Source organism: Bemisia tabaci, chromosome 2 (genome assembly GCF_918797505.1).
Source record: "Bemisia tabaci chromosome 2, PGI_BMITA_v3".
Lineage (NCBI taxonomy): Eukaryota > Metazoa > Arthropoda > Insecta > Hemiptera > Aleyrodidae > Bemisia > Bemisia tabaci.
In genome coordinates this window covers 72712486-72739303 of record NC_092794.1, presented here as the reverse complement: position 1 = coordinate 72739303, position 26818 = coordinate 72712486, and the positions used below count along the sequence as shown (strand labels likewise).

The 26818-nt window shown below is 40.1% G+C and overlaps 1 protein-coding gene across 3 annotated transcripts in view; it reads left to right on the top strand.

Annotated features, from left to right (window-relative positions):
- LOC109032035 (GTPase-activating Rap/Ran-GAP domain-like protein 3) overlaps window positions 1-26818 on the top strand; it is a 480199-nt gene that overhangs the window by 17257 nt on the left and 436124 nt on the right. The window contains exons 2-3 of one of the 3 annotated variants that reach the window (XM_072296201.1): window positions 11459-12961; window positions 16426-16765. In XM_072296201.1, the coding sequence (XP_072152302.1) occupies window positions 16560-16765 (206 nt within the window). In that variant the 5' untranslated portion in view covers window positions 11459-12961; window positions 16426-16559. Of the gene's footprint in view, window positions 1-11458; window positions 12962-16391; window positions 16766-26818 lie in introns of all 3 variants that reach the window. The other 2 variants (XM_072296202.1, XM_072296203.1) reach the window with 2 other exon arrangements.

Genomic DNA, 26818 nt, shown 5'->3' with positions numbered 1-26818 from the left:
TTAATTTTTGAAGAAAGTTATGAATATACTAGCCGTTTTGAGCGCGCTTCGCGCGTCCGTCGCAACTGGCCAGGGGGCTGCGCTCCCTGGTGCTCCCCCCCCCCCCCCCCGGGTCACTCGCTACGCGAGTGACATTTGGCTCCCTCCGCGATCCATTGTTCTAAGTAGTTGAACATTTGATCACATGATGTATACATTTTGGAAACTCCCAAGACAAAAATGATTTCGTCACAGAACCTTGTTTCCGGAGCCTACCATCATTTGCACATTAATAAAGAAATGGAGATGAAGCAATGTTGGGGATCGATCATTTCTTCAAAAACGCATTTGACTGGGACGTCAGTCCCATTGGGGGTACGTAACAACCGTGGATCTCCCTCCGCGATTTGACTCGCTGAAGTAGCAAAAGTTCATCTTTACTTCTTGAGAGGATTATCGGTGGCGTAGGGGTCTAAAAACTGCTTAACGATAGTGTAGTTCCAGTTCCGAATCGCTGTGAGCCCTTTTGTGTTCTTTTCTTACAGTTTCATCGCATATCAATTTCTCTGATGTTTTTGTTTTATTCTCTCTGATTGCAGTATAGTAATTATATCCTCATTTCATTGCCTTTCCCTTTTATTTTTTACTTTTTTGTAGCATCTGTGTCCTAGTTTAAAATTTAGTTTTAAATATCATTCGGTAGAATACATTTGATACTTCAAACTGTTTGTTTTAATGACATTTCCGGCGAATTCACGGGTTTCCCCAGGAGGGCAACTTCTAGTTCCTTCCAGACAAGGCGGAGAAATGGTGCTGGGTCCACACCATTTCGAGGGAAAACAAGCTGATGCTATAATAAGTTGCGTATTCAGCAATTTTCCCAGTTCAAACCCATTTAAAATATTCACATTTATCGCACAATCTGACAACCCTACTAGATTCGAATAAAATGTGGAACGAAGTGAAATCCCTCGAAGTTTATATTAATGATTCTCTCTTGCAATGCTCAGACATTTTGGATGTGACTACGAAAAAAATTCTCTGACAAATTGGAAGAAAACTAGGAATTCGTAAATACTCCCGACATTTCTTGATTTGTGAAAGGAAGATTTGGTAGGGTATGAATGCTCATACGGTGTTCATCCTTAAAAGGGCAGTATGTAACGAAAGTATGTACGGCGGTATGTTCAGTTGAAACGAAAGTAATTTGCCGGACCGCAACCGCTGTAACTGGCATCTGCGAGGTCCCTGATAAAGATTCTTATCAGGTTCTAACCTCCAAGCTTAGAGTCAAAGGTTTTTTCAGACATCGACCGCAGTCGCAACTCGAGTCGCACAGCTGTAGCGGGTTTGGTTTACTCGACCATTATTTGGTCGTATTTTAACGGATCTTTACTCATCAGGAGTTGTAACTTAGAATTGTTATAATCTTAACAGATATTTCAACGCAAGAATACGCTTATACACTGATTGAGGAGCTAATTTAGCAGCCACGTCATTCAATTCATATCGATAAAATAATCGGAAACCAACTGGTCCGTTTGAATTTCGATGATTTCTCCGCGCTTCTTCGGCAGCGCTGCAAAAATAAAATAGCCAATCAGGTGCTTGAATTTGTTGAGATTGGTGTTAACCTGCAAATATTGCGATCGGGAAAACTTTGTGTATACACTAGCACCGCTGATTATTGTCAATTTCTGTAATTTATTTTCATCATTTTCAAGTTTGGTACGTTTGTGAAGAAACTAACCGAGTCCCCGTACAAAAGAAACAAGACGACGGTTGGAGAGCGTTCACCGTAGCATCTCGTCAATATGTAAAAGTGGTTTTGCGCGGACGGAAGAGAGCGCTGCAAGACGCTGTTGAACTAAACGTGTAGCGTAACCTAGGAAACACACATCTATATAAGAAATGACTTGGCTTCATAGAGTAAAATATAGGGGTCATTAATGAAGGGGTACTTTGTACCCAAAGATTTTTTTAGATCTCCGACGACTAAAAATTTGAACTATCCTTGGAACAATCATTAAATAAAAGTACGTTGCAGAGTTTTAAGACGTAACTGACGTAAGAATATTAATTTCTCAAAGGAAAGCCTACTAGCATTACATAAAGTGGACAAAATAGGAGAAAAAAGGTAGAAATGGTACAAAAAAAAAATTGAGAAAATAGGTATTGCCTCCCGCCACGAAAAATGGCGCCGATTCCCATGGAGCAGTGCGGGCCTTTACCAATGGATACGGGCGGCACCCGATTCCCTCCCGAGATTCCCTCCCGGGTCCGATTCCCTCCCGCTAATGACCCCCGCCGAAATCCGTTTCCGATTCCCTCCCGCTAATGATCTCCATTAAAGTGAAGCGGCAACGTCGCATTAATCATTCAACTTACCATTTCCAGAGAGGTGCGCTGTTTCCCATGAGTGTTTCAGGAAAATTAGTGTATATTCACAAAATTATGATGATTTGATGAAGAAAGCGGGTTAGGTTGATAGAAAGTTCCCAAAGTCTGTTTTATATGTATGCATGAAACAAAATTTGAGAACCCTCTCCCCCTTCTAACCCTCTTCATGGCTGCCGGATGTTCGCAGAAAAACTAAAACGGGTGTAGAGAGCCCGATGCGTCAAAGAAGAAAACATGGTAAAAAATTCTAAAACGGGTGTAGAGAGCCCGACGCGAAGTGAGTCACACGGTTTTTACAAAAAAATGTTGGGCGAATTCCGGTGGGAGACCGTGCGAATGAACTTCAGCAGAGCTTCGTCATTGTAGTTGGCATCTAGCTCAAATGCATTTATCGAGGAATTTCATTTTTAGAACGATATTCGATCTGACAATGAGTTTCGCCTTATTATTATCAGCGAAATGGTATCAATGCACATCTGCTCGCACTGATGAGGAGACAAAATTAATGCGACGTTGCCGCTTCATTTTATTGAGGGTCATTAGCGGGAGGGAATCGGAAACGGATTTCGGCGGGGGTCATTAGCGGGAGGGAATCGGACCCGGGAGGGAATCTCGGGAGGGAATCGGGTGCCGCCCATGGATACATTAGTAACATACCCGATGCCAAACGACGGGAAAGAGCGCACACTACTAACGTGGTGAACGCTCAAAATTAGTCGACGAAAATGAAAACTTCAAGAAATATACAAATTGGCGATTTGGTAAATAGCTTTTGCCCCAAATTATTATCACCTAAATAGGTTCCCATGAAGGTATTGTCATCAATATTAATCCTCCTACATATGGGAAATGACCCAGAAAGTTAACCCAGAATCATTTTCTATTAATATGTGAAGGTATATTTTTGGCTCCTGCAGGAAATGCGAAATTTTTGCCCCGTGTGCGCTTCGCCAAAGAAGAGCTCACCTTGTGAGGTGGCGCCATGGCGTCGCGGCGCCTGGACCGGCATCAATCAAGCCCAACTTCCGTCTCTTTACGACGTTGAATATAAGTTACCGGCTAAAATGGAGTCTATTGTCGGAGCGAATTTAAGTTCATTTTCTCTACACTTTTTAACGTTTCTGCGGTCTTTTACCCTAATAGCGCGCCCAACCCCCAACAAATTTCTCAAGCCACATAATCGACGATACAGTTGAAGGGCCGTCCATAAATTACGTCACCCATTTTTTTCAATTTTTCGACACCCCCCCCCCCCCGGCCCAAGGGTGTATATACACATCTCCAAAATGCCTACTTTTCAGGGAGCCAAAATTCAATTTCTTTTTCAATTAATGAGGGGTGGGTCCAAATGGCTTCAATATTTTGTTGAAAGCATCCTTTGAGAATATTATTCGTCTCCCTAGGCATTTATACACCGATAAAAAAGATTGGTAGAATTTACTATTCCGTCACGCTGTATTTCACACAGCGTCAATTCAGAGTCAATTCTGCCAGTAGAAAGGTAAACGTTACTAAATACTGATACAGGTAACCATTCCTCTGGCAGAATCAACTTTGAATTCTTGCTGTGTAAAATATAGCATGAAGGAATGATAAATTCTACCTATGTTTTTTCTCGGTGCACGATGAACCGTGAAAAATCAAGGAAACCCCCACGTATTTTGAGACGCGTAGCCGTGTAAGGGCATCTATATTATACAGCTACAAGCAAAATCTTGGAAGCACTTTTTCTGACGAACTGCCGGACCGATAAGGATGAACTTTACATGTATGTCATCTGTAGTAGATCTAGATGTACAAAAAATTATGAAACCCCGAACTTTTAATGTTGTAGAGCTTTTTAAGCTCATGTCACTTAAGTCCAATGTCAATAGCGTGAGAGATATGTCGTTTCCGCTAGAAACGTCAAGGTGTGGGATTCTACCTGAGTGACTCGAATAAACAACAAAACAATGGAAAAGCTCGTGAAGGGCTCCTCATTCGAAGAGTTGAGGAACGGTGCATCGCTCAGGGTTCAAGGTTCAAGGTCCAAGGTATAAGGTTTAACTCAATTTTTCCTGCATTCTTCCGGCTTCGATTTGTGGCATTGGTCAATTTACTTGATTGCTGAATTTCTATTAATATTTACAGCAGATAAACAGCAGATACAAAGTGAGAAGGCAGGCGCTGCGTCGCGTCAGGACGGACCAAATATTATTAACTCTTAACGGTCGAAATCCGATTTTTTATTTTTTAAATTAAGTATTTAAAAATAACATTATAAATGGAAATTTCTCCAGTGAGTGGACCGTGAAATTATGAACATCCAGCTATTCCTCATAATTTAAAAATCTGAGTGTTACGTCAAAAATTTTTAAATCGATGCAGCTCGAACACAAAATGGTGTATTAAAATGGAAGAACATTTTGGCCTATACGTATGCGTCGTTTAGGGCCCGTGAAGCGGGCCTGAGGGCGCGAGGCGCCCTCCCGGGGGTTGGGCCGCGTAGCGGTCAGGGGGCAGGGCCCCCTAGTATAGTTGTAGTCTGTGATTTCCAAACATAAAGATGGTTCTTATCACTGTTCTCTTTTGTAATTTTTTACTAGGAGAGAAACTCCACGACAAAAACCCCCTGAGCGGGCGGAGCTTGGAGCTATTTAACGGTTATCGCGCGAGTGCCCCTTATTTACTGAGCAGCGGCAGACCGTACTTCAATGGCAGGAACCTTCGCAGCTTTCACCCGAAACCACGGCACAATCGCGCTGAGTCCATAATTGCAATTGTAATGAACAGCACAGAGCTAGAGCCCCGAGACAAACAGGGCCCGCACCGAACCTTTGCAGGTGTACATAGTCGCCATTCCGCCGAGGTGCAGGCCGCCTCCGAAGTTAGTGAGCCCGCCAAGGATTTTGGCTCCCAGTCTCTCATAAAAGGAGCTTTTCCTGTTTGCCATTCTCGTAGGCAACGCTTTTCCCTACAAAAAAGTGGAATGTTCTGAAATACGTGTGATAACGAAGCGCTCAGCGGTTAGTGACCTTTTATTGAGTGAGGAATGTCAATTTTTGTACTTTATGGTTTGGCAATGGTTTTAAGCTGTATTACGTAGCATTCACGCATTCAAGACACCTCTTTTGGTGTCTGCAAGCAATTTCCAACTCATACCTACCATTTTTGGGCTCCAAAATAATCAAAGCCGTTGAATGGAATCGCGTAATGGAGTTCTTGCGTGTGTCAGGGATTTGCGATTTAAATGCTAGTTTTATTTTAAAATTTTGCGAAAAGCGCGCTAGTGCCATTGGTTTCTTTGAAATCAACTTTCAACCTCAAAAAAAAAAAAAAAAAAAAAAAAAAAAAACTTTAAAATGGAGGAGATATCCCACGCTACGTTGAGGTCCACCTCCATATCTGGTCAAACTATCCAAACAAAGATAAGGAGAAAATACATAAGCAGGGTTGCCATTCATTTGGGGGACTCCAAATTTGAAACTACACCATGAATCTTCCTAATATATTTGCTCCATGTCCGTGCATGAAAAGTTTGACTAGATGTAGAAGTGAACTCTTAACGTAGCGTGAGATATCCCTTTTATTACGGGCTGAATTGCGAGAGCTTCTTTCAGGTAAGAAGTTGATTTCAGAGAAAACCATCGGTACCATGGCCGGTACCATTTAATGTAAGTAAATACATAGATAGGTAAATAAATAAATAAATCAATAAATCAATAAATGAATAAATGAATAAATAAACAGATAAATAAATAAATGCATTATAGACAGCAGCTACGGATAACTCAATCGAATAACAATCTACAAACTAATCCTATTTTCAGTGTGGGAAGTCTCGAAAGCTTTAAGTTGTGCGATACGTGTCCCCGCAACAAAATTCAGCGTGAATAATGGATTGTGTGATGAAATTAGCTTGAGTCATGTTGTTTCATCAACGTTTTCCGTACTCTCTAATTTTGTCCAATTCATTGAACGCTTAATATTCTACTTTTCGTTTGAAGTACGCCGGGAAAATTTCCTGTTAGCTAAATTTTGGCTCTATTTTCAAGCATCGTTTGTTAATGAAGGTGTTATAATTTTGTACGATTTTTCATGCTTGGACATGTCCAAGTTTACTCCCCTACACTTTGATTTTTTCTGTAAGCTTCGAAGTTCGTATGCAAGTTTTTGTCAAACTAATTTGATCAAATATGTCCTCATTCCAAAGCTGGCGATGGAAACAATTTCAGTCCCGAGCAATTTCAATTCAAAACTTTGCAGTCAACACTCCATTTTAATTGAGACTCAGCGTTGTACATTCCATTGAAAGAATTTTCTGTCACCTTTAAAATTAATTTTCACATCTCCATTTTGTAAAAACCATTATACATTCGTATAAAGGCTTTGAGATTTGTACTCTATTCTCACATGCACTCGGCCCTACACGGGTAGAAGTCATTGCTTGTCGGGAGGAAAGTAGCTAATTAACAATATAACGTCTTTGCAAGGTCCGGAAAAGTCCTCTAAACAATATTTTAGAGATGCAGAAACATGTCATGTATCACTATAATCAGGTACATGTAAATCAGAAGAAACTATATTCATCTTGACATGAGCCATGTTATTCATGTACTCTTATTGATTTCACGGCTCATGGCGGAATGGATAAAGTCCCTTTTGATTTATATGGGTCCAATTCCAATGGCCCAATGGGTCCATAGTGGCCCCTAGTCTCATTGTCAGCATCACAACCTCACTTCCAAGTCGGGTCGCGTCGGAAAGTTTTATAAAGTGGTCTCTAACAGAAAAGCTTCGGTCTTTTCGGAATTACTTTAGTGTGGCCTTTGCATTTTACCTTGAATTCAATAGATTTGTTCGTTGAAAATGTAAATTTTCCTGACTTTGAGATGCTTACATGAAGTCCCTCACCTACTTTATAAACTGACTTTTTCTCAGAAATCCGTTGTTTTTTAATCTCATTAGGCAGCTCCGCATGAAATGAGAATGAAAAGTCAACATGAAACTCCTGTGTTTGCTTTGTATTTGAGGCGGTTAATGTGCAAAACTTATCTGAACTTGCGCTCAATTTAACCTCTTGTTTGCCACATTGTCACGAATTCCATTATTTGAGGAGTTCTTTGGAACAGGGGCGCATGCCCGAAAACGTCGTTCCGAGAAAATCGCATTTGAAAGTTCAAAAGTGTATAACACTGCTTCTAGCCAGTATCTTCGCACGGAATTCGATTAGTTTGAAAGGACGAGTCTTCAAGAGTATACTCGCAAAAACAGAACATTGTGACTACAATCCCCTATGATTCCAACGATAGCGTAGATCGTTGTTTGCGCCCTTCTTCCGAAAAAACAAGCCTACTAGTTAAAAACACCTTTTTTAGAAAAAAGATTATGAAACAAAGAGGTAAGCTGAGAAAGAAGCTACTTTAAAGCCCAATTTAAAGTGAAAGAGAAGTATATCTCCCTAAAAGATCACAAAAATCATCCCCCCCCCCCCACACGCCTCGTAGTAAACGGCAGAAAGGATCTGATTATAATGTCGAAGTTTCAGGCAAAATTTTGAAATTACTCCATATCAGAAGCAGAAAGTAAGGACAATTTTAAACGGAATTGAGACCAAAACGTACAAAATCAACCCAACCCTGCCCCAAATATGGAACTCTCAGAGTGGGGGACGAATCCTCCCTCCATAAAATATCAGATCGCTTAGTTTACACAGAGAAATGGGAGAAATCTGTTTTCTGAGTAATTAGCCCTGAAGAATCCGAATTAGATGGTTGTATTAATTGTATAACGCTACAGAAAATTTGCACGATGTTCCATTTTTTGATGATGGGGACATTTCTGATGAAATTTCAAAAATAAATAGGACCTTGCGTGAGGAGAAGACTGAAACGAAAAGTTCAGAAAATTAAGAGCAATTTTTGGGAAAAGCAGGTACACAATTTTTATCAGTGGCGTGGCGTGAATTGCGATGTATCGATTGTTCTGCCATTTAAGCCCATGATAAGGAATCGATTATTAAGGTGTTCGCTGCGAACACCTTGTTTAACGATTCTTTTCAATTGGTTTAAATGACCGATCAATCGATGTATCGCAAAGCACGCCACGCCACTGATTTTTACACTGAATCGCAAAGAGTTCAGAACGAGAAAAATTGCACTCACTCCTGCTCCGATTGTTTCGTAGGCTTTTTTTTTTCGTTTTGCCTCCCCATTTAGGCATTGTTCGTTTTGTTTAGCAAATTAAAAAAAAAAATAAATATTTATCGGGGGTGGAGGGGAATAGAATTCTATAAAAATTGTCGATGGACCTTTGGACGTTAGCGTCACGACACTAAAAAAATTCGCACATTGCCATGCGCTTTGTTAAGCTTTCAAGGAGAACCGAGCCATATTCATGTTGCGGAAACAAATGCATAATGAAAAAATGACGATGCAAAGCTGAGTCATGTTCCCTGATCGAAAAAATGAAATTTCCCTTTTCTTTTTTATGGAATTATTGAAGCGCCCTCTCGACCCTCATCCCTCATCGGTCTCGTCGTATTGTCAACACGCTTCCCGAACCAACGTTTAATCACCAGACGAAAAAAGAAAAAGGAATGAGTGGGCGTTGAATTCCGGCTTTCCATCGAAACGCGCAGCAGTGCGCACCCATCTCTCCCATCACCGAGGAAAATCCGGCATCACCGTATGCTCAAATCGGAACCATTCATCGCCAAAGAAATCGAAGATAGAGTGCCCTCCCTCCTGAAATGGACCACATTTTGCAATAAGGAACCAGGGTCGGACTGGATCGTATCTGAGGGCGTAGACCCTTGGCTGGTTAAAGGGGCGTAATGTGATATTTCCTGATGGGGCATCCTTTTCGTGGAGACGGGTTCAGAAAATTTTGGCAAGACAGCACAAGTTTACGCTATTTTCAGGTTCAAAGTTCATAATCGTACAGAGTAAAAATTGTAAAATTGAATGTATTGAAGGGACCGACAGACTTCTGATATTAAAGAAAACAAAGAAAATTAAAGCCACTGGACGCATCCAAGCACTATTATTTCCACAAGAACCGTGTCAGTGCTGCGGTTTAAACGAGCTAAAGACGTGGGTCTAAAAATCTATCCTAAAAAAGAATCAGGCAAAAACCTGAAAAAAGAAGAAAGACCGAGTATCAACTCAGCCGACGACAAGAAATACGTATTCGGGCCTCTTTCTTAACTTTTCGGAGCGATACCTCATTGGCAGCATATAGCAGAGCATTGAGAACTCACGCTTCGCGTCATCGCTCCTTCAATTTTTCAGATGCAGCACGGAAGTCCATCAAGTACGAATAGTAGTATCTCTGCGCCGTCGTTGACGCGCATCCATTCCCTCGCTTTATTTCCATATTGTGTTTGTTTGCGTTTGTCTTATTCGTAATGTTGCTTCAAGCACTAAGTGAATAACACAGCCGAAGGTAGGAGAGATGCGTTCGGGCCCTTTTTTAACTTTTCTCCCGAATCTGAGTGACACCTCATTGGCAGCATATAGCAGAGCATTGAGAACTCACTCTTCGCGTCATCGCGCCTTCAATTTTTCAGATGCAGCACGGACGTCCATCAAGTACGAATAGTTGTATCTCTGCGCCGTCGTTGACGCGCATCCTTTCCCTCGCTCTATTTCCATGTTGTGTTTGTTTCCGTTTGTCTTATTTGTAATGTTGCTTCAAACTTGAGCAGAGCACTGCGAGTTCCCGCCTCACGCCATCGCGTCTTACATTTTTCATATGCAATGTGGACATCCATCTTGCGAGAATAGTTGTATCGCGTTTACACTTTAGATGTCTCTAATTTTTGAATTTCGAAACAAATCAAGGTTAAGTTTGCCCGAGATATGCTATGATATGTCCAAATCAATAGTCATTTTGAAAAGGAAGAAATATGTTTAAAGGTCTTTCATGAGGTCTATAAAGTGTGCGTATGTCTAAAAATCGAACCGGCTATCGTTTCTACGGGAGTTACACATAGAGAATGAAGGAGGGGGATGATAAAGCACCTGTATGTCAACAAAAAGGTGACAACTTCACAGAAAAGTGTTTACGTTTCAGAAAGTAGTTCTCGGACCTCTGTTCATCACTACGCGTAAAAGCACCTATCTTCACTCCTAACTCTCTCTTCTTCCGTTCATTTAAGAAATTTTCCGCATATATTCTCTGTCGTAATTTTTTCTCATCTTATTTTGCTATCTGTCAGAAGGGCGCGATTTTTGCGCGCCAAGGGGGCGTATCTGCCAGTGGCAGAATGGCCTTATGGCCTGTCCGAGCCTGTAAGGAACCACAATCTCTAGCTCATTTTAGAAACAACATGTATGCCATCGGTTTCTCTATGCAGAAAGGTGCTTTCATGGAGGAGCCAGAGATATTCCTTACTGCAAAATGTAATCCAAATATTATGGTTTTTGCTTTTTGGTGCACTTCGGTGCGTCTTACCTTCCCGATGAATATGTTACTTCTTATGAATGTGTTTCAAAGTTGTGTGAAATTTCATGAATTATTTAAAAAAAAGTTCCAATCGTTGATATTTTTCATTCCACCTGTGCAACCCATCATTGCTGCAGGTAGCTATGGGAAGCAGAGGAGACTGAAATACGAGTCAGTTCTCCATGAAAATCTCGATTTCGTCACCTTCCGGCCAAAGTATCACAAGCGCCATGTGACGTTAAAAAAATCCCGCCGCCATTTAATTTTTTTGCAGATAAATTGTTCAACGAAGCTGTCCGAAAATTTCTCTGAATTTTCTTCGGGCTGCCAACAAATTTCAGCGAAATTTTCAAGCAGATTCAACCAACAATTTCTCTGTAAAAGAGTAAAATGGCAGCGTAAATTTTGGAAGGTCGCGTGGCGCTTGTGATACTTTGACCGGAAGGTGACGATTTAAAATGTGTAATTAGACTTTGACAAAGTTTTAATCCTTGATGTTCATGCGTCAGGAGGTATTATTCACATGAGATCAATTTTCATTTTAGCGTAAATAAAGTCGTCCATCTGCATCCGAATTCTTGCCAAACTTGGCGCCACCATTCGGAAGCCGTTAATATTCATCTGTGATGTGGTTCCTTGTTCTCTGTTTCAGATGCCCGTGTTCAGAACAACAACGGCACTTTCAAATGACTCTGGAGGGTGTACCCGTGCTTCATCTCGAAAAGCGTCCAACAACTTTCCCCTGCACTCGCCAGCACCGACCTCGGCAAATGCACGCACCGGAATGATTTTCCAGGGTATTCGAAGCACGGTGCTCGCGGAATTCAACTCAATTTTCTAGACTTGAACATTTTAGTTTTACATTTCTAAATCCTTCGAATTGAGCACATCGTGAAACAATCCCCTGATACACTCACAGTATGGAACGTGGTCCACGATTATGCATTTTATCCTCCAATACTTTTTAGCGAGGAGGATTGTCATCCGTGACCAGATGAAACTTAAACGCCATCAACTACGAAACTTTCTGTGCGCATTACTCGGACTGGTATCATAGCAAAGAGCGTTATAAGTGCAAAAATGAAGCCTTGAGAAAATTGTCCCAGTAGTGCACCTGAGCGAAAAAATTTATCGAAAAAAGCCGCCGCAAGTCAAACGTAGGCTTGTCAAAGCGCATTAGATCACCCGAAAGACTCTCGGGAATTGTTTCGACGAATTTTATTTTAACAAAATAAAAAGAGTCTTTGCTCCTTTCAATGGCGCTTGTGTTGGGTCAGACGGCCGGTAAGTGATACCTTCTGCATTCGCGGTTGCGTTTTGGACACACACCGAAACAAACTTAAGTGATGAAACTGCCGGGAAAGCGCGCCATTTTACTTCAAAGTACAGCTCTCGTTGGTTCTCTGGCGGAATAATGTCTGCCTCGGCTGTTTTTTTTCTGAGACAACGTCGATTTTTGCGCACGGCCTTCTCGCGAGTCTCGTCTTGATACAAATAAGACACATTTTGCTGATTTAACTGCATCGGTGATTTCATCCAAATTAGATCGGACAAATTTTAATGGAGACTAGATTTCGAATATTTGTGCGTGACGGCTCTGTTCGCTATCACGGCAGCGTAGTGGAAGCCCGAAATGTTTTGAAGCTCTCGTAGGATTCTGATACAGCGCATGGATGTTTAGCTCGCAGCTGGAGCAATTAACATTAGCCAGACAACCCGCGGCGCATGACGCAAGCTATCTCTCTCACTTTTGCCTTTTGTCGTCAGCGGCCCTCTTTTTTCATACGTATATTTTCCATCCGATTCCCAGTTTCAATCACGCTTGCATTGGCTCCTCGTTTTTGCTCCACGTTTGACTCGCCGAGTTTATGGCGCTGTTTTCCGCGTCTCGTATCCTGGGCATCGAGCAGTGATGACGAGACGCTCATCATGCTGTCGTCGACGAAATTCAGCCCGCGCCCTCACTCGGACTTTTTAATCCATTGAAGTCGGCTCGAGTGCTCAAGACAACCGTCAAGTTTCGCGCATCGGTTCCTCGAGGCTCCTCGAACCCCCTTGCTCGTCTCCGTGTTTCGTTCCAGAGTTAAATGCAGCCATGAATCTCTCCACACGCGCCCGTTCGTCATACCCGGAGAAATCCTTGATTTTCTGAAAGGTGAATTTAAGTCTCGTGTCGTCGTATTGGATATCAATTTCACTGGTTCATCGTCACCGAACCGTTGATATTTTCTTGTGCGTTTATCCATCATTCCATTGGTGTTGGCTGCAAATTAATCTCTGTGCGCTCCTTTCCGCTAGAGTACCTTTATACACAGAAAGAAAAGATTGGTAGAATTCACCATTCCTTCACGCCGTGTGATAAACAGCGTGAAGGAATGGTAAATTCTACCAATCTTTTTTTTTTTTTTCAGTGTAGGGAGAGTATGGAATGGACACGTCGATTTATGTAGCTCTCAGGGCCCATAAAGGCGACAACGTGTAAAACGAAAATCACTTGAAAAATCCCGCTGCCAACCTATGCATTTGAAAAATTGATCAATATGGCCGACAGCGCATTGTAAACGAGCGTCATTAAGGATAAAGACCTTGAAACTGAGAAAAATTATGCGAAATCAATGTTTCATACGTTATTTTATAATTTTTGATACGACGGGTAGTAAGAATTGTGAAAAGTAGTACCACTGGATAATTCGAGTTCCTTGGTTGGCTACCGTTTTGAGCCCCGAGAGCTACATGGCCTGATAAAACCTAACCTCCAAATTTTCGACGTGTCCATACTTTCCCCTAGTAGCAGAGTTATATAAAAAAATTTGTTTTTAAAAGTATAAACCGTAAATAACCACAAGCTAAAGAATATTCATTGTTTATGTAATGGATGTAAAGTTTTTTAGTTAAAAGTTTACTAAAAAACTTATTTTATTATGTAACCCTTAGTATAAAAGTTATATAACCAAATTCAAAGAGTGTATAAAATGAATTTTCATTATTCTTTCTGGCTGGTAGCGCACTCTAGTTATGAAGTGTGCAAGTTTTCATATGCGTTACTACCAGGTGGTGGATCATCGTAGAGTTGTGACTTACCTTAAATCCGCGGCGTCCTAGTCGGGATTAGAACCCACACCTCGGGATGGAGTTGCAATCCGAAGTCCAGTACTTTACCACCAGACCAGCCAGGCTTGATATGAATGGGCCCCTAAATTCAATCTCTTAACTATCGCAGGCCTCTGAGTCCGTAATATTTTGTTTATTGACGGATTCTTATGATATTTTACCAGACTTTATTATTTATTATTTATTTATTTATTGTTTTTTATTTCATGATGTAATTTTTTCATTTTCATTTTTTTTAACTCTCTCTCATTTTTTTAGCTCTCTCTTTTTTTTAACTATCATGATTTTTAACTATCATTTTTTCTAACTCTCTCTATTTTTTTTAACTCTCATTTTTTTAACTCTCTCTCTCTCTCTATTTTTTAACTTTATAATTGCGTCTTTTTCCAGTTTTAATTATTTGGGCCTTTTTCTAGTTTGAATTTATGTCGATGTATTTATGTTATTTATTTATTATTATTATCATTTCCTTTTTTCTTTTAAATTTTTATAATATTAATTTAAACATTTGAAAAAAAATCAAAATTTTTAAAATAATATTTAATAATATTTTTAAAATATTAACAAAAATAATTATGATATACTTTAAAAATATTATAAAATATTATTTTAAAAATTTTAATTTTTTATATTTTTAATATCTTTTTAAAATGTTTTAAAAATATTCATTGATTGTATTTCAAAAGTACTTTTGAAAATATTTTAAAAATACATGAAAAACATTTTAAAAATATATTAAATTTCAATATTTTTAAAATATTGCTGTCTAACTGGGCAGGGTTATGAGCCAGACACGCTACCAACTGAGGTAACAGGGCTCCTCGGATTGTGTGCCGAGATATCCCCTTTTAACTCGTCTCGGAGCCATTAGTACCTCTAATAATACCTATCCCACGCAGTCTGAGAGTCGAGGGTGTTCATTGAAATGAGATCATCATCATCATTCATGAAAATGAGATAGGTTTACGTTAAAGTCATTCAGGTCATTTATATAACAGTTATAATAAGCAAATTAAGCAAAAGGATACTATGCGTATAAAGAAAATTTATAAAAACCCTTCCTCAATTATATAAATTTTATATAAACGTTATCTTCTGAAAATATGAATAATTATTTTCATGGGCATTTTATATAAAACTTATATACACGATATATAAACTTTAGTTAAAATGGTGATTATATAACCGGTATTAATTCCTTATACGTTTGTTAGGAAGGGGAAAGTGAATCATGCTACTAGGGTCCCTACAAAGTTACTCAGAGAGTACATAGAGTCGTAATGTAAATGGGAGAGCTGGCGCCATGTTCTGCTCGACGAGTTCCGAGAAGTTCGATACATATTCGATCCGAAATGAAAATCCGTCGAATACGTAGTAATTCTATGGTCGGGTCCCCGTGTGTCGCAAGCAATCGATTATGTATCGAAAAAGTGACCCGGCGCCGCACAGGAGTCATGGAATGGAGAATTTGCATGCAATTTTTTTGTTGCTTCATGTGAAAGTGCTTAAAGGGCTGATTTCACAGTATTTTTTATAATTTTTTTCTGATATGGGAAATGGTGCAAAAATAGCTTTAAAAGTGAGAAAATGCACCCCCTAATGACGTCATCTGGCAGCATTTTCTATTTAAACACACGTATTTTAGCAGATTCGATCATTTTGTCATATCTTCTCCAATAATTGTTCAATTCGTGAACTAAGGGCATCCTCGCGTTCAGCCCACTCAGTAGTTTCCCTATAAACACGAAATTCATCAAATTTCAGACAGCTGGAAATTCTCCATTCGGGACCGGGAAATTGCTTAAAAGTGGCGCCAGCTCTCCCATTTGGACCGCGTTAAACAGAAAGGAACCAAGCCACATAAGCTATTGCCAAATTTAATCGGGAAATTTAATTTTTTACATGAAAACGCGGTTGTGCGGATTTCTGTGCAAATTGCAGTGAATTCTCTCCATAACACAAGGCAAATTCCTTAAAATTATCAAAGGAATCCGCACAGACGTTCTCTCGTGAAAAATGAAATTCCGCTATTAAATTTGGCGATAGATGATGTGGCTTGGTTCCTCTCTGTTTAACGCGGTCCATTTACACTACGACTCTATGCACTCTATACAGGTACTCTAGTTTCGGATTCGTTTAAGATCGCGACGGATGCGATGATGTGGATTAGATTCCCTTTATACTGAGAGTCAAGACAACACCCCTCATGGAGTCACAATTGGGAATAAAGATTACAGAAATTGAACGTTTTTTGTTGGTTTTTTGTAGTCTTTGATCGGCCCATTCTCAAATTCCTCTCTCCGTTCCTTCTCTCATTCCGTTTGTTCCTTGTCGAACCCGTAATTCCCTGGTCCATTCCAGATTATAATCTTTGCAATCGGTGAAACTGTAACCTTTATTCCCGTTTGTGACACTGTGAAGGCCTAAAATACGGGAACCAATCAGAGATGGATTCACATTGTCTTGACTCTCAGTACAAAGGGACCCTAATGTGGATTTTTGCGTAAGCGTCAAAGCGTCGATTCCCTGTCGGCTCAGCATGAAGCCGTGATTTGAGGCTGCTCTCAGCATCGGGGGTTTGGACCATCGAGCGGCGACTCGGCGAGCAATCCCGGCGCCCGGCGCGCAGCGTGCGTGATCCGATGGAGGGTTTCTCGACGATGCGGGCCGGTCACGGTCACGGCTACCGGCGGCGGGGCCGGCTCGTCCGCTCGGAGAAGGTGATGGAATCGAGCACCCCGCACGTCACCGCCTGGGACATCATCATCCGGGACTCCCTCCTCCAGATCGCCTGGCCCATGTCCCTTAGCACCGACGGCAACCTCCACAGCCGATTCGTCAGAAACAGGTACGTCACATCCACGTCTACACTGAAAAAAAAAAAAAAAAATCTCGGTGTTTTTACTGAGAAAAGAATAAAATTACCAAGAATTGGACGTATTTCTATCAAACGGAACTATGCGCATAAAGACTTGAGCCCTGAGACCCATTAGAGTACATGCGTAACAGGGCTCACATTATAATGCACATAGTTCCGTTTGATAGAAATACTTCCAATTCACGGTTCTATTTGATCACAGTTTTTTATTAGTAAAATTACCATTTTACCGAGAGATCTCGGTAAAATTATTGAACTTTCTCGGTAATTTTACTGGACCTTGGTAAAAACGCCAATATTTTTTATCGACTGTGGTAGAATTACCGAGATAAAATGGCAAAGTTACCGGAAATTGATTACCAATTAAAGTGGTATTCTGATCTGAAAAAAAACAGTAAAAATACCGGTTTTTAGGTAAGTTTACCAGTCTGTCTTGGTAAAATTACCAATAATTGGTAAAAAAGTGAGATGGTAAAGGTACCAACGGGCCTTGGTAAAAGCGCCGAGAATTTTTTTTTCAGTGTACGCCACCATTCTGCCGTGCTAAAGGAGGAACGCCGTATAGACCTTCAGGAGTCGCCAAATTTTCCCTGACAACTACTAATTTTCGGCTAAATTTTTGAATATTTTTCCGCCAATTTCTTAGATAATTTCGTTCGCAATTTCACCTGAAATTCCTCAAATTTTCGAGAGAAAATATTCATAACTCCCCTCAAATATAACAATTTTATCGAAGGAAATTTGGCAACTTTTGAATATTTTTACGGTCCAATGCTTTTACGGCGTTCTTCCTTAGCACGACAGCGTAGTTCTTTAATTACAAGTAACCGATCTAAAAGCTCCACCATGAATTTTGCTGTGCACAATCTTAGAAATATTGGAAGCTTCGTGCGCTCTTTTTCCGAAGAAGTCCTCCATTAGATCATGCGTCATATCAACGTAATCAGAGAAGAATCCCCCGTCAGAAACAGACACGTCACATCCTCGTACACGCTACCGTCTGCCGTGCTAAGGCAGAAAGTCGTGTGAACATTCGAGAGTTGCCAAATTTCTTTCGATGAAATGTTTATTTTTGCGGAAAGTCATGAAAATTTGTCCTTTACATTTTCAGAATCTTCAGGTGACATTGCAAACAAAATCATCTGAAAAACTGGCAGGAAAATATTCATAAATTTACCGGGAAATTCGCGTTTTATCAAAAGATATTTGACAGCACCTGAAGGTTCATACGGCGCGGCGTTCTTCCATAGCACGGCAATACACTCTTGTAGGTGCTAATAAGCGTTCCACGCCGACTGACCGACTGCACTGCGTTTTGCGTAATGCGAGAGGTATTCATGCAGTCTTGTAGGCGCTTATATGGGCTTCACGCCGAGTGCATTGTTTAGCGCAATGCCTGAAGTATTCCCATAGTCTTGCAGGCGCCAATATACGTTTAACGTCGGCCGCACCGTGTGTGGCTTTTACTCTCTGGGATTGAACATCTTCTTGTGCACAATTGGATTAAATTTTGCAAAAAGGAACCAAGAGCATTCCAACACTGCCAGGATTGTTCGATTTACAATTTTTGCCGTATAATCACTGAAATCACTCAACAAAATAAAAACGGTGATTTTCGTCTTATATTTCTAGTTTTTTGGGAGAAAAAATGAAATTTGCTTCGATGATCAGTATCTACTCGTATTTGCAAGGTAAAAATAGTGGTACAATCTCAGGGACATTGGAATGCTCTTGGTTCATTTTGCAAAATGCAATCCAATTACAAGAGAGCAGTAGGCATCACCCTTTTTTCGGCTGTTGACATACCTAACAGGTGGATGATGAGTTTCAGTTGCGACGTATTGAGCCAAACAAGTGTCTCAAACTTCGGAATGTTTGCGAAACAAAATTCTCAACACGTTGTTCAACGTCCTCCTGGTAGATAAGTCAACAGTCGAACGCTGAAGTCCCGAAAGTAAAAGCTTTCGCCATTGTTAAGATAGCAGTGGAGGGTCTTTTGTCTCTGGTGTCAACAGGCACGCTCAGCGTCAATAACTGAATTGGTTATTCTAAAAAAGACTCAAATGCCAGAAATGAAGATTCGAGAAAAACATTACAAACTATTCTAATCAACCTGTTTCAAATTTGGAGGTTAAAAAAATGAATATGTGAAAAGATTGCAATTTAAACTCGGATCCTGGTTGTTTTTGACATTTTCCAAAAACTTAAATTAAAGAGGGGGGAAAACGGAATTGTTGTTTGAGTCCTTTTGAGAATGATTGGAAATATCTCAACATATTTTCCTCATGTAAAGTCAAATTTTCAGTATGTCAAGCCATTATTATGAACGGACACATGCATTTAAATTTCCTCCACATAAAGTAAAATGATAACTAACTGACTGATATTTACATTACTGATTTTTGTTTAAAAGTGCAAATAGTTATTACAATCCAAAAAAATGAGACATATATGGCCTGAAAGAACAAATATTTACATATTTATTCTCTTAAATTCGAAATGAGTTCAACTTGGATCAAATCAAGGTTCACCGAAGCAAGTATAATGCAGTGCTTCGGCGCTTGAGTCTCTTTGAGAATGACTGGACTTCTCCGTTGTTTTTTCAGGCCTTCATAATCAGTTTTTTCTTCTTGCCACTTATTGCAGCAAGATGCATCTTATGCCTGAACAATACGGAATCACCAAAAATACAATTTTCGATTCTTTGGCACTTCAGCCTTATTCAGAACGACTGGTTAAATCCTATTTCTCCCAATACTTCTCGAACACCCTGCCCCCTCCCCCTCAAAAATAGAAATCGTGATTTCTGCGCGGCTAAACATTATTAATTATCTGGAATGTCTTCAGTCCTCTTGAAATTGAATTCATACCATCTAGGGAAATTCAGAAACTCAACATTTGACATATAACCAACGCCATTCCGTTCACTTCTTCACAACTAAATTAAGAAGCTCGATTTACGACTGCAATGCGTGCTCCTGAAGTTGGCATTAAAATGAAACTGCAGAAGAGACGATTCGCGGCAACGGAGTGTTTCATTTAGAGCCAGCCACATTTCTAAGCCACGCAGAAGAATCTCTCCCTTGGACGTTAACAGTTTAGACATGCTGGAGGAATCATTGCGAAGTTTCTGATGTAGATAATTTTAACACAACCCATCCTGACTTTGTACAACATCGTTCATTGTCGAGTATCGTTTCATAAGGTATTTTGTACGTCACCGATAAAATATCTTCTTACCTCGCTAGTTTTTACCGTCTAGAATTTGTCCTGTCGGAACCTAAATTATATTGCAGCCTTAACGGAACGTAAGAACTGCAGGATATAATTACACCCCCTATTTTAACCTGGGGGACACCCTCCTACCACCGCACCCCAGACAACGCCTATGGGCCCAAAAATCCTAAATCCAACCCCAATAACATGCGCCTGGGCAACTTTGAATCCTTCTGTAAAGCACTTTAAGGGTAGTCAAAGAACTTAGCTACTTTCACCGTTTGCAGTTGTATCGGGTATTTTGCACCCCTGCAGAATGCGTTCGGATTGCCTGCGCTCAACCATTATCAACAACATCAATGTAACGTTTTCGATGCAATGGGTATGTTGCATGCAAGAGATACCTACAGCCAGGTAAATGTTTTTTCGATAGGTTTTTAAAATTTACTCGAAAAGCACATGGGGCACATCAGAAAAGTCAAAAACCCACTCTCTAACGCGTAATCTGGGTAGTATGTAACACTCTTTATCAAACTTACCTTTTTGCCATTGTGACTGAAAGTCTGGTTTACTCATAGAGAGATACTCAAGAGAACATTTACAATAAATGAACTAACAATCTCGCGAACTGTTAAAAACTTCCCATACGTAAGATTTCAATCAATTCGAGGAATTTGTCTTTGCAGCATAAAGAAACAAGGCGATAAAAGCCTAAAATTATACGCCAGAAATATTCTGCTAATTCAAGAGTTTTCTTACTCCTCTGTCAAACCTAGTCTGCAAACCTAGTCTCTGGAGACTAAAATAACTGCCCAGGGACACTGGGACAGGGCCGGATTTACCTACTTGCCGCCCATGGGCCGTCTGTATTTTGCCGCCCCCTCTCATTCGTTTTGAAACACCAATAAAAACCATCAAATGAACGTGCCGGAGGGCCAGGGGTGCCTAAGACACGTTTACTTGTGTTGGAAACATTTGTTGCGAAAGCCCTGTCAACACTACTGGAAAAGTTCACGGAACTTTGCGCGAATATTAAGTTTCGTAAAACTATCTCTGTGAAAAGAAGGCCTTCCATTTGTAAAAAATGAACGTAAAAATTATGAAAGAACAAACATAAATGTGGTTTAATAATTTTAACTTCTGCCGCCACCGCGCCGCGCTGACCGCACTGTGTTTGGCGCAATGCGTGAAGTATTCCTACAGTCTTGTAGGCGCTATGCGTTTCACGCCAATCGCTGCTCAACGCACTGTGTTTGACGCAATGCGTGAAGTATTCATGCAGTCTTGTAGGCGCTAATATGTGTCACATGCCAACCGCTACGACGAGGACCTCTCCTTTTCATCTCAAGTTCTCGTTATCATTGCTCTCTGCGCCGCGCCGCTCCGGGCCAAATTGCGTGTTTGGCCTCTCTCTTAACTCGACTAATTACTACGACTAAGGTGCTGTCTCTTGTATCACCGGGAGACGACAAAATTAGAAATCAATATACTCTCAGGAAATGAGTGATTTTGTCGCCTTTTCTCATTAGTGATTTTTTTTTTAATCCAATTTTTTTTCATACCTACTTTTAAAAAAAATGCAAAATTTACCGCCCCCTAAATTTGCCGCCATGGGCCGCGGCCCATGTGGCCACCTCCTAAATCCGGCCCTGCCCAGGGACGTGGGAAACTCGAAGAAACGAGGTTGTAAATCCACACGATTCCGTTGCGTAAGAAGGAGTGTATCTGAGACTTCTTTGATGCGCCTACCGTGATTTTCGTGCGATTTTGCCGGTAGAAAGGCTCTTACCTTACGCGTATCTCTTGCCTGCAACTGTCCAATACCGTAGTGTTTTTATAGCTCCTTCTAATTTTCATTAATCCGCTTGGACACAAGTATTCGTTCAATGAGAGACAGCTCCCCATCCAAACGCACGATACCTGCCTAATCCGGAAGCTTGGAAAATGATCCGAATTTCGAAGACTCGATGAAGGAGAGGCTCTCTCGGACGGTGGCCCATATTTTCGACTTTTAATTAGTTTGTTCCGCAGGAGGGAGTTAAATATTTAGGGCAGAGATTCAGGGACGGAGCCGCGTCGAACGAGAGTGGAGAGTTGCATACGTGCCCTATCATCTGAGGAAACTAATCGGCTTAGTTTGCTTTATTAACTTTCGTCTGCGTTAAGTTCGTATCCTTTTCGAAGTCTGCGTCGCTCAGCTTTTTTGACGGACATTGAAGCGGTTGCCGAATTTAGTCAGAGGAAAATAAGATATGTACAAGCAGAACACACGCTCGACACACCAACATAACAACATAATAATTTTTAAAAAAAACTACGACTATTATAATTGAATGAAAAATAATGTCAATGAAAAGAAGAGATATGAATATATTTTTTTTTTACTAGACGAAAAATCTTCAGTATTTACTCTCATGGTGATAATAGCAACAACTAGAATTTTAATTTACAGACAATTCTATATTGAAAAAAAAATTGATATTCTCAAAAATCCTAATTATGTTTAAATGTATGTTAATGTATGTATTTATGTTATGTTATGTTTTTATGTTTAATCTTAATTATGTTTTAATCATGTTAAATTATGTGTCTTAATAGTTCTTAATCAGCTCCTTAGTAAAAACTCAGCAACATCTGATTCACTCTAGTACTGCCGTGGTGCCGTGCTAAGGAAGAACGCCGTATGAACATTTGAGAGTTGCCAAATTGCTCCGGATGAATCATGCATTTTTTTGGAACGATTTTGCGTATTTTCCCTTACAATTTTCAGACATTTTATACGAAATTGCGAACAAAACTGTCTGAAAAATCGAAGGAAAAAATTCACGATTTTTCTAGTAAATTTAGGTTTTACTGAAGAAGATGTGGCAACGTGTAAAGGTTCATACGGCGTTCTTCCTTAGCACGGCAGAGTATCAGTCGTTCCCGCTCCCAAGAAGAAGACCTAAGGCGGTATGAGGACGATTCCGCACACTTTTTTTAAAATTGCCGAAATAAATGAATATTTGGCAATGTTGCACTTGCCTCACAGTCGTTCGATAAGTTTATGTGATGAACCTCACCTGTGACCTTTTTATGTGCAACAAGAATGAGGGATTCTTGTATTTTTGGAAGCTATCCGAGAAGTGCGGATCTCAGATAAACGTGATAGAGATAGTGAACGACCTGATGAAGATTTTAGTGGCGACGCAAGACGATCCCGATGGAAAATGATTTTTTTAAGGGTGATATTTTTCAAACTCAGCTAAACTGACGCGGGACCTTTTAAGAAGGGAAGGAGGTAAATAGTTGCAACATTTTACTTATTTCTTAGAACTATTTGTCAACAAATCCCATTTATTCATCGATTGATCCTCGTTTCTTAAATTGTTGATGAATGAAGGTACGCATATTCGGAAGCTGATTACCCACCCTTTTGTCAATTTTTAATTTGTCGATGCAACAAAATTTGACAAATTACCGTCTCATTAAAAATATCGGTAATCCAGGATTGTACGAAAGGTCTAAGAAAATATATGAGGATTGCGCGAAAAAGGCACAACGATTGCACGCATAGAAACCTTTAACTTCTGCTACAGGAATGCGCGAATTTAAAATGGAGCTAATTTAAGATAGAAGTTTGGCAAAACAGAAAGTAGCTGCAAAATAAACGCATTTTTATGTTAACGTTAGTTTATGTTGGTTTGTTGACAAGTCCTCGATGTCTTACCTTTTGATGAAAAATGAAGTGAAAGATTTAATAATGGTCGTGGGTATAAAGAACTTTCCCAACTTTTCCGGAAAAAAATATTCGATCGGGAGAAACGAGGCAACTTTGAATTTCTCATACGGCGTCGACACACAACATAGGCTTTTTAAGCTTTATATTTCGATGCCGCGATTATTCTGACGCGAGTTTGAATAATCACGCCAAACTCAGTGCGGCCGGCGTTAAACGCACATTAGCGCCTGCAAGACAATGGGAATACTTCACGCATCGCGCCAAACCATGCGGTCGGCGTAAGTCCCATATTAGCGCCTACAAGACTGCATGAATACTTCTTGCATTGCGCTAAACGCAGTGCAGTCGGTGAGTCGGTGTGTAACGCATATTATACATTAAGTTATATGTATATAAGCACCTAAACTACAAGACTGTAGGAATGCTCAAAGGACTGCGTGTCATCATTCTAGATTTTCTGCTCCAGTTTTTACCATAAATAAAGGGATTTTTTTTTTATTAATTACATTACAAGAAACTGGAACGAACGAGAATATTCGTCGAAATTTTTGATACAATTGTTTGAGATCATTTAGGTACATTCACGGAAACTTTTCAGAAAAACTGCGTGTAGCTTTTTAAAAACATTTATGAAAAATAAAACACTAAAGTGGTGCTTGACGTTGCAATCAGACACTAATGTACGCTTTCTTTCGGGTGCACCCGTTGAGTTTTGAAGCCATTCATCTCTTAAAAAACTTGAACAGTCTTGTTCTACGATTTTTTATGTATTGTTTTTTTTCAGTGGTTGGTGGCCGCGTAGAGGCCACAGACACCTAGTTCACTTTTAAAATGTCTATGAAAGCTCTCTGGGTCATTTGTGCTACGAGAGCCATCCAACAAAGAGAGATATGCCCGTAAGAGAGGAGGGAATGGACAGTCTTCCACGATGTAGTTATTTACCACAAATTACTAAGAATGCCAGATTAACGCCTTCTCGTTGCATATTGAATATTCGCGCAAACATGTGAGTTTTCAGCACCAGAAAAATTCGCGGTATCCTATGCATCTCCGAAAAGGTAAAAAAGGGAGCATTTGAGCAATCCTATCGCAGCCAAAAATATGAGAGTTTGAAGACCGACAATGTGCGGTCGATTATGCGTCGCCAACTACAATTTTGAATAAAAAGAGTGTTTTTCGGCAAGGAATTCGTCATGATCATGATAATTCGTGCACATTCCACACTCTTCTTGGTTAATACTGCCGGAGATTATGATAAAACTAGGGGGCCCTGCCCCCTGACCGCTACGCGGCCCAACCCCCGGGAGGGCGCCTCGCGCCCTCAGGCCCGCTTCACGGGCCCTATACGCATATGTATATAGGCAAAAATGTTCTTCCACTTTAATACACCATTTTGTGTTCGAGCTGCATCGATTTCAAAATTTTTGACGTAACACTCAGATTTTTAAATGATGAGGAATAGCTGGATGTACATAATTTTACAGTCCACTTACTGGAGAAATTTCCATTTATTATGTTATTTTTAAATACTTAATTTAAAAAATAAAAAATCGGATTTCGACCGTTAAGAGTTAATAATATTCGGTCCGTCCCGACGCGACGCAGAGCCTGCCTTCTCACTTTGTATCTGCTGTTTATCTGCTGTAAATATTAATAGAAATTCAGCAATCAAGTAAATTGACCAATGCCACAAATCGAAGCCGGAAGAATGCAGGAAAAATTGAGTTAAATCTTATACCTTGGACCTTGAACCTTGAACCCTGAGCGATGCACCGTTCCTCAACCCTTCAAATGAGGAGCCCTTCACGAGCTTTTCCATTGTTTTATTGTTTATTCGAGTCACTCAGGTAGAATCACACACCTTGACGTTTCTAGCGGAAACGACATATCTCTCACGCTATTAACATTGGACTTGAGTAACATGAGCTTTAAAAGCTCTACAACATTAAAAGTTCGGGGTTTCATAATTTTTTGTACATCTAGATCTACTACAGATGACGTACATGTAAAGATCATCCTTATCGGTCCGGCAGTTCGTCAGAAATAGTGCTTCCAAGATTTTCCTTGTAGCTGTATAATATAGATATTCATAGATATGCATATTCATAATGAATTCGGAGGTGTAATATTCATGATCATGACGAATTTCTTGCCAAAAATCGCTCTTTTTCTTCAAAATCGTTGTTGGCGACGCGTAACCGACATTGTCGGTCTTCGAACTCATATATTTTTCAATAAGACGGTAATTTGTCAAGTTTTTTGGATTGAAAAATTAAAGGTCATCATTCTTATCATTACGTAATCTACGTTTTAATGATACGGAGAAATTATTCGGCGCTGAGTGTTTCGTTCCGTGAATAAACGGTGAAACGTGGACGCATTTTTTTAGCGCGAGTCGAGGATGTTTGGATTAAGACTATACCGCAAAATGAAGTCAACAAACAAGAGGAGAAATTCTATCCTGAACCCCAACGGATGGTGCTCCTTCGCGGGAATCGAGCATTCTCCCGAGCTTCTACATAAGCTTGGTATCAAGTTGCTTCCTTGAATAGCTTGCTCCGTAAAGTGCCTCCCTCGACAAAAATAAGAAGCAAAATCCAGGAAACCGAAAAAAAAATGTTAAAAAAAGAAACTGATTTAAATAGAAGAAGGTGATATGACGTCATCGAGGCACTCACGTACAATATTATTTCAAAAAGGACCTACTATGGAACGTGTACAACTTGTAAGTAAAGTTATACAGATTGTTCCTGGAGGTGTCTTACATTAAAGATAAGAGTTGCTGAATCATATACGAACAAAACATTTAAAAATGGAAACCCGTGCTGCGATTAAAAGATAAACCAAGAAACCACCAACATTCCTTCCATAGACAAAATGGCGCATGTTAGCGTTAGATAATTACGTGGATCAGAAAAAAAGGAGAAGTAGAATCCAGGAAACTGAAAAAAAATTATTAAAGACGAAACTGAGGAGCCCCGTTGATACTCGTAGAGCACGATCATTTTTACCCATCTCGTAGTCCAAAAATTTACCTCAAGTCATCAGTTAAATCGGGCCCTTAGACAGATAGTCGGGGCACGATG